We start from the raw sequence: 17,944 nt of genomic DNA on the forward strand, positions 1-17,944 counted from the left end.
CTTTTTTGCTTTCTTTTTTTACATTGGTTTACACTTATAAATATTCTAAATATATATTACAAATAACACTATACACAAAATGTTGAAAAATGATAATCATGCATTCGAAAATATTAAATGTGTATAACAAAAGTATACAAAAAGTGTACAATGCGTATGGAAAAAAGTAGGCATAAAAAATACAAAGATTCAAAAATGTTAAACATGTAATAGTAAAATGTTAAGGCTGTATATATGAGTACGCAAATTTACAATGTTTATTGAAAAAGATAGACATCAAACAATATACGTTTTAAAATATGTTAATCATGTATATGTATTTTGAAAATGTTAAATATGTATATATAAAGCGTTCCTGATGTATACAGAAAATAAACAATATTTATAGAAAAAGTAGACATTAATAATTATATATGTAGGAAAATGAGAATCTTGTATTTTCAAAATGTTTAACGTCTATACAAAAAATATTTCCGATGTATACAAAAAAAATACAGTGTGTAAGGAAGAAAGTAGATATAAAAATTTAAGTTTTCAAAATTTTTAATTATCTATTTCCAAAATGGTAAATGTGTATATAAAAAATGTCATGATGTATACAAAAAATGTACCATATGTATGAAAAAAAATGGACATCAAAATATATAAGTTTTCAAAAAACTTAATCATGCATTTCCAAAAATATGCTTGGGTGGTAGTACTGCTCCCCAAAGCGGTAATACCGCTCGTATGCGTTTTCAAAAATGTTAATCATGCATTTCCAAAAATATGCTTGGGTGGTAGTACTGCTCCCCAGAGCGGTAGTACCGCTCGTATGCGGGATGCGGGTTAAATAACAGTTGGGTTTGTTCCTCACTATATAAAGGGGGTCCTCTTCCCCAAGAAGACCATCTCTTCCTCCCAAAACTCCATTGTTGCTTCAAAAACTTAGTTGGAGCCTCCAATTAATTTGTGAAGATTGCCCCAGCCTTGTTTGTAAAGGTTCAGTTGGCGCCTTCAAGGGAACCACTAGTGAAATCACGGCATCTCGCATTGTGTGAGGGCATGAGGAGAATACGGTGGCCATAGTGGCTTCTTGGGGAGCATTGTGCCTCCACACCGCTCCAACGGAGACGTACTTCCCCTCAAAGGAAAGGAACTTGGGTAACACATCCTCGTCTTCACCGGCTCCACTTGTGGTTATCTCTTACCTTTACTTTGTGCAAGCTTTACTTGTGTTGTATCCTTTGCTTGCTTGTGTTGTTGTTGTTGCTAGCATCATATATATAGCTTGTTCATCTAGTTGCACATCTAGACAACCTATTTGTTGCTAAACCTAATTTGTTAAGAAAAGCTAAAATTTGATAGTTGCCTATTCAACCCCTCTAGTCAACCATATCGATCCTTTCACCGGGCCATGCTTGTTGATGATGACCTTGAGAGACGAGCCCAGTGGCCTTGTGCAGAACCTGCTGTTATGCACCTTCATGATCTCCTTGGCAGCCTCGGCGGAGGAGGCGATGATCACAGGATTCTCGCCAAACTTGAGGAGCATCAGAGGGCCATGGCGGCGAGATAGGTCTCGCAAGGCACGGTGTAGGAGAGCACCAAAAAGATGGTGGAGGCTGCCGATGACAGGAAGCTGCAATGGGCCTGAAGGGAGCCGCAAACAGTGGTTGCAAGGGCCAAAGGAAGCTCTGTAGAGTTGAATCAGGTACAGAAGAGGAAGAAGAGCTAGCAAATAGTAGTATGCATCATTTTCCCTTTCTTCACTTACTTTGTTTATGAGGATTTATGAAGGATCCAATGCTGCTACTTCTTTGTTTTATTTCTGTGGTAGCTTCTTTGTTGCTTCCTTATGGTAGTATTTCTTCACTTACATTTTTGGGGGCAAAACAAAAAATAGGTTAAACTAGTGTGATGTCAGTCAGATTATATTAGTGGCTTGATGCCTTCCATGCATTTTATATGCTAGGTGTGCTGCAGCTGCAGAATTAAATAGCATGAATAGCTAGCAATCTATACAGTAGACCAGCAGTGCTTACATGTGCAGGACCAAAGAACAGTTCAATCATAGCATGAAGCCATGAACTGAACTAGTAGTAGTACTACACAGAGCCACAAATAAACAAGCCCTTACTGCACCCAACTAACCAATGATGTGGGCATGACATGGTGCAGACCTGCTGAAACTGGGCATTCATATCTTATTTCTCAGTCAAAACTAAAATCCTTTACTGGCCACCAAGGGTTCAGTTCTCTCACTGGATCATGCATCTCTGTTCTTTTATAGGTGGATTGCTGTCACGTGTTTTGGAGCCCCTGTAATTGTCCAGCATTACTATTGGACAATCACCCAACGACTGCACCTGACTCTAAATAATGCCAAGAAAGTTCGTGATGTTTGTTTATCCTCTTCACCCAGAAAATTCCCTGCCCCCCCTTGAACTGAACAAGGTTGGTGTTCATTGCCTCTGCAAGTAAGAGAGTTTATTTTCCTATTCCCAGCATCCTGATGTAAACCTGTCATGATACTCTGTGTTTCGTTGGCAGGATAAGATTGGCAGAGGCCTTTGTATTACTTGAACATCCATTAGCCCGGAAGATGGAGGAATCGGCACACGGTTAGTATATACTCGTTTGGGTTCTGTTGTGTAGCTGGAAACACCAACCCATGGCGGAAGTGCTATGTTCGTGCTGCAGTTTGTTAGGACACTGATTATCACTTGTCAGTTCTTCTCTTCCTTATCCACGATAGTCGACAGGTCTGAGCGCAGGCAGGATCGAATCAGAAGTGACAGCTGACTTGGGATTTATGGCTGGTTTGCTGCTTCATTTTGGCACCGTGCAGCAGATCAGGGTGCACAAGAACAGACCATGATCCTAGCAAATTGCCATCATCAGATGCACCTTCTTCCGCACCAGCATGCCTTCATTTTTGGCCTGGTTATGCAAGGGAGATACCCTCCTTCTTGGCCTGGAATCGCCGTCGCGTTTTTGGCACGATTAATTTGCCAGACCGGAGTTGAACATGTTTAAATTTTTTTTTTGAATTGTCACCCGGGGGGGAGTGGAACTCCCCCACCTGAATATATTTCATGAACAGCGGCAGAGCCGCGTAGACAAAGTCAGGGGCAACAGCATTTTTACAGGAGGGGGGGGGGGGGGGGGGGGGGGGGGGGGGGATTACAAGCTAAGCACACGCAGCCAGACATCAATGTGTTCCTGTTCCCCAAACCGCCCGCGCCAGAGAACGGTGTCGTCGCGGCAAGCCTTCAACGTTGCGACAAGGGTCGGGGACTCACGTCGAAACACCACCGCGTTCCGCCTTTTCCAAAGGTGCCAGCAGCAGAGCAGGGAGAAGGCGCGGGGGACGCACCCCCGACCGCGGCCGAGGTGTCGAAGAGGTGAAGATCTCGAGTACAGCAGCCGGCAGTGTCCACCCCGACCACGGCCCAGAAGGCGCACGCGAACGGGCAGGAAAAGATGAGGTGATCTGGCGTCTCCAACCCAGCCCCGCATTCCGAGCACCCGGCCCCGGAGAGCTCGACGATGTGCTTCTTTAGCATGGCGTCGCGGGTGTGGATCCTGCCCAGGGAGAGGAGCCAGGCGAAAAACCTGACCCGGGACGGCGCGACGGACCCCCAGAGGAAGGCCACGTTCGCCTTAGCCTCACCGCCAAGACGCGAGAGCTTGTAGACGGCCGAGGAGTCGAGCCCGCCGTCCTTCTTCCCGCACAGCGGAAGAAAGCGGGCGTCCGGGGCAATCGTGGCTCCCGAGCCCAGCATTGGCAGCACCCGAAGGCGCTCGCCAGCCGCGATAGAAGAGAGGCGCGGGACAAGGACCGCGTCGAGCCCCTGGGCGCGCACCGCGAACACCGACGCCTCGGGACAGGAGGTGTGGGAAGCGAGAGCGGGGAAGGCGAGAGGCCCACACGGGAGCTAGTGATCCTCCCAGAAGGCAGTCGTCCTCCCGTCGCCCACCGCCACCCGGGAGAGAGAACGGTAGAGCGGCATAAGCCCCCGGAGGCATGCCCAGTGCTCGCCAGCTAGCACGGAACCCCTTGGGTCGAGGAGAAGGCGTCCATCAAGGGCACCGCAAACCCAGGCAGCCCAACGAGAGGGAGAGGCCGAGTGAAGGCGATGGAGAGTCTTCAGCAGCACGGCATCGTTATGAGAGGCAAGGTCGCGGACCCCCAGCCCTCCCTCCTCCCGTGAGAGACACACACGAGCCCAAGCAACCAGGCATTGCGCCCCCAACGCGCGCTCCGCGGCGTTCCAGAGGAAGGCGCGGCGAAGAGAGTCGAGAGCACTGACCACCTTCGGGGGCAGCTTGAGCGCGCCCATGGCGTAGGAAGGGATGGTGTCGAGGACTGCGTTGATCAGGACAAGGCGGACAGCGGGAGAGAGGAGGAGGGCACGCCACCCCGCCAGGTATCTGTCGACTTTGGCGATGATGAACTGGAAGTCGGCGATCCCCAACTTGAAGCACAACAGCGGCAGCCCCAGGTAGGTCTGAGGGAAGGTTTCCACCCGGCAGCCCACCGATTCGACCACCTCTGCCAGGGTAGGGGCGTCGACGTGCATGGGGACGAGCGTACTTTTGGCATAGTTGATGACGAGCCTAGTGGCGGCGGTGAAGGCGTCGAGGGTAGCGCGAAGACGGGCCGCGGCACGCGGACACGCACGCATGATGATGAGCGTGTCATCCGCGTACTGCAACACCAGGGGGAGCCCCGTCCACCAGGGCATAGATGAAATTCTCAGCTATGCTGCGCCCTGGGATGAACCCAGACTGATCTTCGTCGATAGTTGGACTGATCTGCCATTGCAGCCGAGAGGTGAGCCCGCGACACAGCGTTTTGCCGTCGGCGTTCTGAAGAGAGACGGGTCGGAAGGCCTGGGCATGGAAGAAACGAGTATTCTCGTCCCCCTCCCGCACCCGCCGGCACTTCCCCCTCTGCTTCCAGAACGCAGCTTGGCGTAGGACGAACGCCTCCAAGGCACAACGGGCATCAGAACGCAGGGCGTTTTCATCTGCAGAGAGACAACGGGACTCCTCGAGGAAGTCGAAGAGATCAATCAAGAAGACACAGTCGTTTTTAAAGGTGGGAAAAAAACGATGTTGCCTTTTCCAGGTTTTGGCCACGGACCGAAACGCCTTCTTGCGAGAGGCGAGATCCCCGGCCGCGTCCCGGGAACAACGGGCTCCCGTCCAGGAGGGGAGAGTGGCGGCAAGGAAGCGGGGATCGGCAAGCCAGGCGTTCTCAAAGAAGAAGCGCAAGGCCGCAGGGATTTTTGTGGAGGCCGAGACGACCAGGGGGACATGGTCACTGCAAGTGCGTGCCCGAGAGCTAAGCGCCGAGTCGGGGAGGAGGGCATCCCAGCCCGCGTCGAAGAAGACACGATCGAGCCGCTCGAGCGTTGGGGGAGAGCGCCTGTTGGTCCATGTATACAGACGGTCGGAGAGGGGCAACTCAAACCACGCAAGATCATTGATCAGAGAGTTGAAAGTGGCCGCCCGGGCAGCATCGAAGGGAGGCTTGTTCTTCTCGTGCACCCTCCGGATCAGGTTAAAGTCACCGAGGATCGCCCCAAGGGAGGAAGATTGAGGCGGCCACCGCATGGGCATCGAGGACGAACTCGCCAGTGCGCGAGTGGTCAGTGGGGGCATAGACATTGGTGATAGCAAAACAAGGTCGGAGACAGTGGAGCTGAGGACCGTGGTGAGGGTGAAGAGCGAGAAGGACGACGAAACCAGATCGAAAGCGCGAGGGTTCCAAGCAGTGACAATCCCGCCACGGCTCCCCTCCGCGTCCTTGACCACATAGGCAGAGAGGAGACCGGGGAGGAACGTAGCAAGCTTAAACGCATCGAGACTAGAAAGCTTAGTTTCTTGGATACAAACGATATAGGGGTTAATCGAGGCGATCGCATCGCGCACACGCGTACATTTATCAGGATCGCCAAGACCTTGCACGTTCCAAGAGAGGAGCGAGAGGGAGACACAGGGAGACCTAGCCATGGATCCACCACCACAGCACCCGGACGAAAGTAAAGGAGAGACGATAGCTACGATACACGCCTCCCAAACAGGCGGGGCGAAGAAAGGCAGGCTGCACCAGCACACGGGCCGGGGCGACGAGGAGAGCAGGAAGGCAGCTACACATCGGCGCCGCGGTTCACCGGGGCAGCAGAGACGGAGGCAGCAGTACGGAGCTCGGCCACCGCCTTCCTACTGAGAGGACGAACCACAGCCTCTAGAAGCTTGTCCCGGGCCGTACAACCTTGGAGGCGGGGGGAGCATCCCAGCAGCGACTCACGAAGAGCCTTGCGCCGGACCGCCTTCTCCTCCATGCTGACGAAACCAGACGGCTCGGTTCGGGCCAAGCGGGCGCTGCGGCGCTGCACCGCCGCACCATCCAAGGCGTCAGGGCGCTCGTCCACCACCGAGGCACCAGAGCCCACCCCCTCCTCACCAAGCTCGGAGATGACGACGGTCGATAGATCGGGGGGAGGGAAGCGGCACCGAGCCATGGGACCAGGCATCGGCAGCGAGCGGCGCCCCCGGGAACGGAGGGGCGTTCAGAACGCGGAGGAGGGAGGCCAGCTGGCCGCCGCGAGCACCGCCACGCCGGTCAGACAAGCCCGCGCCCTCTCCCTGAGGGCGCTGCACGGGACGCCCCTGGATCGCGGGCAGGTTGTGGGCGAAGGGGGGAGGCCCGTCGGAGAAGAAGGGGATGTAGGCACCGTCTTCGCGGAAAGACTCGGCCATGTCCCAAAACCGCAGCGGCTCGACTGACACGACGCGCGCCCCCCAGCGCCCGCCCCAAGGCCAGATGTCACAAGGGACGTCACGCGGGCGCTCCATGAGCACTACGGCGCGCACAATGGCCAGCTCGCGCCCGGCAATGACCCGAGGATCAACCTCGAGCAGCTTGCCGAAGGAGGAAAATGCAGCACGGAGGCCCGCGGGGTTGAGGAATTCGGTGGGGAAGGAGGCAGCAGCGAGGAGCACACAGAAGCGGGCGCGCTGCTGCACCCGCCCAAACTCCTCCTCGCGGTGCAGCTCAACGCGCACGCCTCGTGGAGGAAGGGCTGACGCTGCTGGCGCTGCATGGCAACCTCCCGGTCAGCGTGGGAGGCAAACCGGAGGTACATAACGCCGATCGAAGAGGGGACGACGTCGACCGAGAGGTGGCCGAGCTCACGCGCGAGGACGGTCTGAACCGCGACGGTGGCGTTGATGAAGGCAGAGGGGGGCTCAATGGAGACGACCGCGAGGCGTAGAGCCGCCTCATAGTACCCCTCGGGCATGAAAACCTCGACGAAGCTGGGCCTGTCGGAGTCGTTGCCGAAGGAAGGGGCGCCGGAGGAGACGACGGTCCCCTCGGAGGACGAGCGAGTCAAGGAGCTGCTCCGGGGGAGGGGACGGACGGTCCTCCACCGGCTCGGCGTGGCCCCAAACGTCTTCCACGCCCCCGTCAGCAGGGGGTGAGGCGGCGAGACGACCACGGCGGAGATGGAAATGTCGCGGGCGGGAGGGGGGGAGTCAGCGCGGCCAGTCCCATCTGTAGACGCATCGAGACGTCGCGGCTGCAGCACCGGAGGGCGCCACCGAGGCGTCGAGAAGCCGTAGGGTAGGGGGTCGGAGCGCGCAGGCGGAGAGGCGGAGGTGGTGGAGGGGGAGGACTGGGGCGAGAGGAAGCGGGGGCGGGGACGGTGGTGGGGACGGTGGACCGGGGGGTGGGAGGCGCCATGGGACAGAGACGGGAGCGCGCGCGGTGCCCGGATCGCCGACACCGAACGGGATCGCGGCAGTCTTTGACGAAATGCCGCGTTGACAGGCACCGGAAGCACCCGTCGAGAGAGAGAGGAGGAGGGGCGGGGGACGGGGGTGGATCGAGCGGTGGGTGGTGCGGGGTTAAGAGAGCCTGGAGGAAGGGGCGCAGTGGGTAGCGCAGGGGGAGGAGGGGGCATCAATGCGCGCGGTCTCGGCCGTTGGAGACAGCCCGGCGCTCCCGCTGCTGTCGACACTCGGGTGGCGGAGAGCAGGCACGCGCCCAGTCCGTTGGTCGCCGTTAGGAACAATCCCATCAGCAATTAAGGGAAGCAGGGGAGGCAGCAGGGATGGAGGAGGGGCGGGGCGACGGGGCGCCGAAAGGCTACTCCAGCCTACGCGGCAACGCCCCGCAGTAAAGACGGAGGGGGCGGTGGGTGGGATGGAGCGAGCGGCCCGACGGGCGTCTTTCATGGAGGAGTGGAGAGCGAGGTTGACTTTGGCACACGAGGGCACGCCGGCGGCGACCACCGCCCGGGCCAGCGCTGGGGTCGACACGGGGACGGAGAAGACGAGAGGCTCACGCTCGGACGCATGGAGGAGTCTCTCTTCGGGGCCACAGAGAAAGATCGGCATGAGGCAAGAAATGGCGGCAGCGTTGAAGCACGGAGCACGCCGCGGTGGAGTAACCCAGACGACGGCGGACGCCACGCCATGAGAGGGGGAGGCGGCAGCGACGCCACGCCCCATGGAACGCAGGACGTCGGCGTGGAAGAGAAAGCCTGGGCGGGGAACAACCGAGACACGGGGACGCGTACCTGCGGGATGACGAGGTCCGCGCCGGCGGACGGTCCAGCGGCCAACCCCCGGGGCAGGCGGTGGCAGTTGGGGCGAGGAGGCGGGGGTGGCGGGGGCCAGCCCCCGCGGCGAGTGGGAAGCGGCAGAGGCAGCGCCGGGCGGGTCGCCCCGCGCGTCGCCATCGCCATCGCCAGACTCCATCCTCTCGTGTCTGAGGGTCAACATGTTTAAATTCAGTTGTATATGAAGTGTACATGTTTAAATTCAGTGGTGGCCTTATAGTCGTCTGAAGTTGGCTACACGAAGCAGTCTTCAGCTATAATTCAAGCATATATCCTTCATGTTTGACCAAAGCAGTGATATATGCTGGTGCCGCTCTAGTGCCTTGGCACACATTTGTCACATTTTGGCCAATTCGTGGCTCGTTCATGTGCCTCGGCACACTTTTGTCACTGTATTACTGACGATGGGTTCAGCAACTGTATATATAAAATTTTAGAAGGGTCTTTTTTGTAGCTTTGGTCAAATTCAGGCAGCAATTGCAGTGCACTACGAATCTGGACATTTTCGCGAATCCTAGTTACTCTCTGATTTATTTATTTATTTATTTATTGTTGTATAGTCATTTGTTTCTAAGTTCTGATTAACCCTTTAAGCATGGATATTGTACTTGAAGTTTTCCCCCAATGTGTGTTTGCGACTTTTGTAGAGAGCTGAGAGGAGCCATGAGTTCATTTTGTGATTTCAGGAATATGTATACCCTATAACCAGAAGAATGTATGCTGACTTGGCTGCTGTTACCTAACTGACCTTCATTCAGGAAAAAAACATCTTTTTTTCTTGACCACACTATGAAAGTGTTCTTACATATCGATCCCCATCGAGAGCGCCGAAAACAAATCGATTAAGCTCCTCAACACCAATGTCGTCCCAGATACCAAGAGGCGAGCTAACGATGCGAGTGCGGTACACAAGGGTAGTTTCAATTTGTTTCGGCGACTTGTAGCTGAAAACCAGAGCGATGAACCTTGTTGTTTCAGTGCTATAGGGCACCAAAAGTCAAATTCAGAAACAGAATAATACCCACAAACAAAGACCACTTTTGTGTTCTAAAAAGAAAACCTCTAACAACATAATGAAAATTATGATCCAAGCACAGCATGCTTGATGATGTTCTGCCAACAAAATTTCCTATTTAAGACATGTCAGAAGTAACTAGCATCCAAAGTGACATGTATTCATCCAAGTGTTACACTAACAAATAGCAGCAGAGATTTTATTTCTCAGACCATTAGCAGTAAAGAAAAAAAAGATTTGCTACATCACATCATCAGCAGAATTTCACACATTATATCATTAGCAGACAAGTGGTTGTCTACTAAATCGCCGCTAAAAAGATGCTTATGCCTGTAAATAGAAGATAAAAGTTTAAGCCGCAGGATGGTGTTGGACAAAAGTTTAGGCTTCATGATAATCTTTGCCCATGCCTTTTACATAATGATCATAGTACCTTAACACAAACACTACACAAGATTAACCAATGCACGGACATACAAGTTACCCAAACCAGAAACCAGTACAGATGACAGAAAGTTCAGTACAAATTTGGAAGACAAATTAGTCAAGTTCCCTCCATACTGAACCACCATTGCTCCAAAATGAAAACATGGATACATCAGTCATAGAAAATGAGAGCCAAATTCAAGCAGACATACCAAGCCCGCTGCTCCATATCATGAATAATTGACTCCCATCAGAGATCCACTTCTTATAAAGGCAGCAGCAATCTCATATTGACGTCAAATGTGCAATGATTGTGATTCTGTGTACAACGGTGCATAAGGCAGAAATAGCGGCTTGACATCTGCAAGATGAGAGATCACTTTGACTTGCCGATTATCCATATTATAGCACATGAATGTGATACCCCCCACAGCGAAGAACAGCAAGTTGCATTCCGGATGAATCGCAATAAAATCAAAATCCGCATCAAGCCATAAATCTGTCCATCCAAATATGTTTGAAGTTTCAATGCTATGCTTCAATATCCATTGTTTGTCTTGATAGTTCTCCAGAACATGAACTACTAATCGAATGGCAACACCATATTTATCCCTCTGAAAGTTGGCAAAATGCAAGCGGCCCTGCGACCGCTGAATAAAACCATGAGCCAGATCCAAATCATCAAACTGATCAGCAGGGGCCCTGAATATCGACCGCTGAACAAAACCATCAACCTGACCACCAGGGACCCTGAATTTCATCCATATTTCTCCCTTTGTGTCAACCGCGGCTACACAATCATGTAATTTAAGGTCAAGGGCACGAAAAAACAGAAGGCCATTGAGAAAAACTGTTGCGGAGGAGTGCCAACTAGCAAACCAAGTAGCTCTGCTCCATCTCTTCTCCTTATAAATCCATTCTCCGGTTTCAGACGAATACACTGTCACTCCGGAAATGTCGGTATTCTTATTCTCGCCATACTTGTGCTGCTGTACCAACTCAAACACATGAAAATGCGGCGACAGGGCCGGGTCGAAGCCCAAAGATGTGGTGGCCACCTGGCTGCTGTCCTTGCCGGAGTTGGGCAACACGATCCACTTCTCGGTGGCGGGATTGCACACGACATAATGGAATGCACCAACCCCATCGGAAACGTGGTAACATCGGCAGAGGAGGAGGCCGTTGCAGGAGTCCAGCAGATCGACGGGCAGGTGGTGGTTGGGCAGGAAGGTGAAGGAGGTGCCGACCGGAGAGCGGCCGTCCCCCGATATGCTAGTGAAGCGGAAGGGCAGCTCCAGAACCCGCTGCCCGGTGGTACTGGTAATGCGGCCGTAGAAGAAGCCGGCCAGGGTTTGGGGGAGCCGTTTGCGGTGGTCGGGGTGGTGGATGAGGCCGAGCCAGTGCTTCGAGACGCACTTGCAGCGGCACAGCTCCTTGGCGGGGACGCGCGAGAGGATCTCCACGAGGATGTCGTCCGTCAGCCTCTCGGCCGGCGTCCGGCTGGGGAAATCGGAGCAAGATCTGCGGAAAGAAACACAAACGGAGGAGAGGTCAGGGAGCATCGAAGGAGGGGGGGGTTGATGGTGGTTGCTGCTCTGCGTACCGGGCGCGAGTCGACGCGCGGACTTCCTCCCGCGGGCGAGGGCGGTCCGCCACGATGGACATGGCGGCGGGCGGAAGGAGACGGCGCCGCCGCCGCCGTCGAGCGAGGAGGCAGGGGATTTTTTTATTTTTGGAGCAGAGGGAGGAGTCAGGGGAGTGAAAACCATGGCTACGGCCTTAGCGAATGGGCCGTGGGTAAATGGGCTAACTGTATCACATCTGTAAGCGTCGGCCTGTCTCAAAATAAATCCATCCCGTCTTTCCGGGAAAAAAACCCATCCCTACAAAAAAACTCAAAAAAAAATCCTATTTCTCAAAACAAAGGCTAAAAAAACCATGTTAAAAAAGAACATAAAAAATCCTTCCGGGAAAAGAACAATTAGAGTTTCAATCACGTACGCAATACTGTACTTTCTTTTTAAGGGACACAATAATGTACTACTACTGATTGGAATGGCGGCTGCTAACAATCAACCAGATGATAGGATCGTTTCCTCTTTGGCTAGCGACAACAACCCTAGCTTTAGGTTTCGGTCGTTGGTGGTGAGGGGGGTCGCCAGATCCCGTGCGTGCAGATTGTCTTAGCTTTAGGTTTTAGAGCCCTAGTAGCTTAGGTTTTTGGATCGTCCAACGTCTTGGCTTCGACGGCGGCGACGGCGATGCTGAATAAAGAAGCTATGGATTGTTCTCCGGCGAGGCGATCGTCTCTATGGTCGGTGATGGATTTGGGAACCAGTCTGTTCAAGCGGGGATATCGTGGCAGCAACGACATCCTTCTGGTGGACTTGTGTCCTTGCGCTCCACCATTGCGACGGTGTCTGCTCCAGTGTGTCGCGGAGCTTGGGAGGTAGTCCAGGAGTAGATGCAGATTGTGGTCTGCATCGACGACATCTGAAAGAAGGAACATGTGCTGGGTTCGTCATTGATGGATGACAGATATGGTTTCCTCATTCGGCGTGCAGTCTTCACCTTTTGGTGAGCCACCTTGAAGGTCTGCAAAGCTGCATAACAGCGATGGAGCCGCGTCGGGCTCGGGTGAGGAGGTGATCCGTCATTCTTTTTCTTTGATGGATGTTGTAATGGTGCCAGAGGCAGGTGACTGACGTTGATGTCAAGCTAAGAGATGTTCTGCTATATTTTCAGTTTTGTCATGTCGGTCTTTACGCGCTAGATGATTAGTGCAAAACCTAAGTGCTACTTGTCAACCGTGTTATGATTTTCCCCGAAGAGGAAGGGAGATGCAGTACAATAGAGATAAGTATTTCCCTCAGCGAGAACTAAGGTTTATCGAACCGATAGGAGAACCACACAAATTCATGTCTTCAGTACCTACACACACAATATCAAATACTTGCACCCAACGCGAGCAAGAGGGTTGTCAATCCCTTGGACTCGCTACTTGCAAGGATTAATTCTGACAGTGGTTGAAGATTAAATAAATTGTAAAGCAAAAGAAAAGTAAATAAATTGCAGGAAGGTATTTTTGGTTTTTATAATACGTAAAAGTAGACCCGGGGGCATAGTTTTCATTAGAGACTTCTCTCTCGAACACATAGCATAAGGTGGGTAAACAAATTACTGTTGGGCAATTGATAAAAAAGTTTATACTTATGACGTATTCACGGCAATGAAGGCATCACGTCCGAAACAAGTAGACCGACTCCTGTCTGTATCTACTACTATACCAATCGACCGCTATCCAGCATGCATCTTGTTTTTAAGTTCATGACAAACGGAGTAACGCCTTAAGCAAGATGACATGATGTAGACAAAGTAAACCCAATCAATATGAATAAACCCCGTCGTTTTATCATTAATAACAAAAATACAAATACGTGTCTTGTCGCCTACTATGTCAACGGGATATAGAGCACCGCAAGATTGAAACTCGTTATAAAGCACCTCTTCCAATGAAAATAAACCAATCTAGTTTGCCAAACCAAACGGATAGATCAGAGAGCATTGCAAAGCTATAACAATCATGAATAATAAAGTTCAGAAAAGACTCAATTACTTTCAATGAATAATCTGATCATAAACAAACAATTCATCGGATCCCAACAAACACACCGCCAAAAAAGATTACATCGGATAGAACTCCAAGAAGTTCGAGGAGAACATTGGATTGAAGATCAAAGTGAGAGAAGAAGCCATCTAGCTACTAGCTATGGACCCGTAGGTCTGTGGTAAACTACTCATGCATCATCGGAAGGTGGCAAGGATGATGTAGAAGAACTCTGTGATCTATTCCCCCTCCGACAGAGTATCGGAAAAGGCCTCCAGATGAAATCACGGAAGAACGGAAACTTGCGACTGTGGAAAAAGTGTTTCTGGTGGCTCTCTAGGGATTTCTCAATATTTGAGAATTAGGGTGCCCCCCTGGGCGCGCCCTGTTGCCTTACCGTCTCCTCGTTCGTCGTCTGGACTCCTCCTGAAGCTTCTAGGGTCTCTCTTGTCCAGAAAAAGATTGTCAAAAAGTTTCGTAGCGTTTGGACTCCGCTTGGTACTGATTTTCTGAAAAACCAAAAACAAACAGAAAACAACAACTGGCACTAGGCACTGGGTTAATAGGTTAGTCCTAAAAATGATATAAAATAGCACAAAAAGACATATAAAGTATCCAAGATTGATAATATAATAGCATGAAACACTCAAAAATATAGGAATGTTGGAGACGTATCAGCACCTCAAGCTTAATTCCTGTTTGTCCTTGAGTAGGTAAATGAGAGTCGACGTGCGGCCTTCCTCCGGCTGGTGAGAGCAGCGAAGGAGGGGGAGTTGATGGTGCTTGTTGCTCTGCGTACCGCATGCGAGTCGACGGGCGGCCTTCCTCCGGCGGGTGAGAGCAGTCCGCCACGATGGACATGGCGAGGGGCGGGAGGAGACGGCGCCGCCACCGCCGTCGAGCGAGGAGGCAGGGGTTTCCTGCCTTAGCGAATGGGCCATGCTCCAGTCCTTTTTACTTTACATATAGGATTTGTCTAAAGTCAAAATTCATCGACTTTGACCAAATTTATATGAAAAAATATCAACATCTATAATATTAAAATTATACAATATGAAAATTAAATTTATGGCGCATCTAATGATATTGATTTTGTATTGTGAATATTGATATTTTTTTCTATAAAACTGGTCAACAGACTACAACGAGAGCTACATCTGACGAGGAGTCCAGAGCTACAACCAAATAGGTGAGGAGCTGCAACATACTACGGCAGAAGCTGCACCCGACGAGAGATGGAGTTGCAAACCCAGGCTACATGGTGTTGGGACTGGTGGCCGATCATTGCGACATCCGTGGTCAACAAGGCTTGGAACCGGCCGACCGCGATGTTGTGACCGCGACCGCCATGTGTTGGAACCAACCGACCACGATGATACGACCATGGCTGCTGCGTGCTTGAACCGGCGGGGCAGCACAGCGTCGAGCCGCGAGCGACACACCAGGAGTGACACGATGGCACCCGAGGGAGTGATTGACAAAAACTACCACTTTAAGGGTTACCGTCCCACAGAACTAGCACTTTTTAAAAAGGGCCGAGAACTATCAAAAAATTCTAATTTTGTGACTAAAAACTACCATTTTAGGAGAATGGCCAGTTTAGACGATTTATACACGTTTATGACATGTGGGACCCACCCGTCAGAGCTGATGTGGCTACAAAGTCAACTCAGTTTAGTTTGACTGTTAAGTTGACCGTTATTACAGATGGGGCATGCATGTCAGTCTAACAAATATGCTTATTTTTTCTAAATCCCCAATCTCTCAGTTAAAAAAAGAAGTCTAACTGCTGCCCCTGACCCCGCACCGCACCGTCGCTCCATCGCGTACGTCTGCTCCCGAACCCACACCTTCGCTTGATCCGGCCAACGAAGCAGCCGCTGGCCGCCGGAGCCGCGGGATCCGACGAGCACCCGCCCCTCCATTTCCCGGCGAGGCAGCCGCCGGAGCCGCGGGATCCGACGAGCACCCGCCCCTCCATTTCCCGGCGAGGCAGCCGCCGGCGCCGCGGCGGATCCGGCGAGTGGGTGCTGCCGCCGGTACCGCCACCACGGCCGCCCGAGATCCTAATTGACGCTGCTGCCGTCCTCGGCCTCCTCCTCGAACTCCTCGAGCAGGTCTCTGTCTAGGGTGCTGGCGGGGGGAGGGCCGAGGTCGTCCTTGGCGTCGGCCTCGGCGGGGCGTGCCCAGGCAGTGAAGTCGGAGCCAAAGACCTCCCTACAACCCTCATATGTGTTCTCGAACAGGCACCTGTCATACCCCCTCCCCCCCCCCCCCCCCGCCGGAAGGCTGCGTCGTTGGGGAACCACAGCGCTGACCCAGTCGCGGCGAAGTCCGGCCGACGCTGTCCCAGGAGCGCCTTGAGCTGCAGCTCTTGCCCCACGGGCACACACTACACTGGAGTAAAGTCAATTCTGTGTAGAGCACGACCGCGAGCACCGGCAATGGAGGTGGCGGAGGTGGCTCACAGGTGCACACGAGGTGTTCGAGGAAATGCTAGAGAGAGGAGGAAGAAGAAGGAGGTTGATGCTGACGTGTGGGTCCCACCTGTAATAACGGTCAACTTAACGATAAAAATAAATGGAGTTGACTTTGCTGCCATGTCAGCCCTGATGGGTGGGTCCCGCATGTCATAAACATGCTTAAATCGTCTAAACTGACCATTTTTCGGAAGTGGTAGTTTTTAGTCAAAAAATTAGAAAATTTTGGTATTTTTCGGTCAGTTTTTAAAAAGTGATAGTTCTGTGGGACGGTAACCTCTAAAGTGGTTGTTTTCTGTCAATCACTCCATCCGAGGTGGTGCTACTAGTGTAGAGATGGCAAGCATCGAGCGGAGTGTGCACGGGGTGTTGCTACCGCGGAGATGGTCAAAACGAGATTTCTTAGAACCATACGGACGACTCATGTGAGAAGAGAGGGAACGACTCCGCACTGTGGGGACGAATCTGACGGCTACTGTCGACCCGATCAAATGGTCCAGGAGGGGACCAATTTGTGGTCATGGCCAGTCGGTCGGTGCCCAACAGTGCCCAAAAAACCGGTGGGACGAAAAAATCGGTGGAGGGATGTGCGGGTGGGAGAAAGGAATGTAGGTTCAACAAAGCATTCTACAGGAAAGGAGCACCACGTTTACAGCCAGATAGTTTTTCCCTTAGGCAGCTAGGGTTCCCTGTTTCCCCTGGCGGCGACTGCTAGGGTTCCACCTATCTACCATCAATTTCCCCACAAATCTCACGCTGGGGCTGGGCTCTCCCAACCTGGTTGTGATCCCCACCTTTTGCTGAGCGATCTGGTGCGTACGCATGGCTGGAACGGAAGGAGGCAAGGCGCCCGCTGGCGGCGCATCTGGAAGCTCTGGACATGGCGGCCGTGGATCCGAACCCAGTATTGAGGACAGGTTTCAGCGTCTGAACTTACATGGAGAAGACAAGGAGGAATTGGATCTGTCAGGAGAAGTGGATAGCTTGATCGAGGAAACTAGATGGATTGCAATCTTTAGGGTTCATACACAAAACCACTTTAGCCATGTGGCCTTGTATAAATCAATGAGAAACGCATGGACGCCGGCGTAGGGAGTCACTTTCAAGGCAATGAAACCAAATCTATTCCTGGCGCAATTCATGTGCCTGGGCGATTGGAATCGTGTGATGAATGGAGGACCATGGTTGTTTCGGAACGCAGCTGTTCCTATGGAAGAGTACGATGGATTGGCGAATGTTGAGGTATAAGCTGGATCGTATTCCAGCGTGGGCGCGCATTATGGGAGTCCCTGATGGGCTCATGAAAAAGAAAGAGATAGCGGAGAAGATTGCAAGAAAGGTTGGAATTCCCCAGCTGAAAGTTATTGTCAATGAAGGGCGGATAAACCCCACTAATTATTTGAGAGCTCGGATTCATCTGATGCTAGATACACCCCTTGTGTGTTTTGTCCCTTTAACTCTGAAAGATAGTAAGAGATACCCCATTGAGTATGAGAAGCTTCCCGAGTTCTGCGATTTCTGTGGCCGAATGGGGCATATGGTAACTGAATGCGGTGATGGAATCCATAGTCCAGAGGAATGTGAATGGGGGGATTGGATCCTGGTTAATTTTGAGGATTCGTCTGATGGGTCTGGAAGAGGTAGAGGAAAACCAGCACCAGGTGGCCGGCCCGGTCGTGGAGGAGGTTTTGGAAGAGGTAGACGGGCTCCAGGTGACCCTAATCAAGAGGAACTAAATGCTATGGAGGTTGAATCTGGGGATATTCACCATGGAGCGCTTGTGCCTACTGCCAGGAAG

General features: G+C 52.2%; 2 protein-coding genes across 2 annotated transcripts; both read right to left on the bottom strand.

Annotated features, from left to right (window-relative positions):
- Window positions 1-4,683: 4,683 nt before the first annotated feature.
- On the bottom strand, window positions 4,684-6,003 carry LOC141027572 (uncharacterized). The gene has a single exon (XM_073504655.1). The coding sequence runs from the start codon at window positions 6,001-6,003 to the stop codon at window positions 4,684-4,686; it is 1,320 nt and encodes a 439-aa protein (XP_073360756.1).
- A 3,963-nt stretch (window positions 6,004-9,966) lies between these two features.
- On the bottom strand, window positions 9,967-11,821 carry LOC109761350 (F-box protein At5g07610). Its single transcript, XM_020320166.4, has 2 exons — window positions 11,663-11,821; window positions 9,967-11,580 (listed from the first exon to the last, which is right to left on the bottom strand). Exons 1-2 carry the CDS (start codon window positions 11,722-11,724, stop codon window positions 10,356-10,358), a joined length of 1,287 nt encoding a protein of 428 aa, XP_020175755.1. The 5' UTR covers window positions 11,725-11,821; the 3' UTR covers window positions 9,967-10,355.
- Between the last annotated feature and the right edge of the window lie 6,123 nt (window positions 11,822-17,944).

This window comes from Aegilops tauschii, chromosome 7, assembly GCF_002575655.3.
Source record: "Aegilops tauschii subsp. strangulata cultivar AL8/78 chromosome 7, Aet v6.0, whole genome shotgun sequence".
Classification (NCBI taxonomy): domain Eukaryota; kingdom Viridiplantae; phylum Streptophyta; class Magnoliopsida; order Poales; family Poaceae; genus Aegilops; species Aegilops tauschii.

Bases quoted from the DNA above. Each gene is read 5' to 3' on its own strand.
- LOC141027572 (XM_073504655.1), bottom strand. From the start codon at position 6,003: ATGGCTAGGTCTCCCTGTGTCTCCCTCTCGCTCCTCTCTTGGAACGTG.
- LOC109761350 (XM_020320166.4), bottom strand. From the start codon at position 11,724: ATGTCCATCGTGGCGGACCGCCCTCGCCCGCGGGAGGAAGTCCGCGCG. The intron at 11,581-11,662 runs GTACGCAGAGCA...TTCTTTCCGCAG, and splicing joins CGCGCGTCGACTCGCGCCCG to ATCTTGCTCCGATTTCCCCA.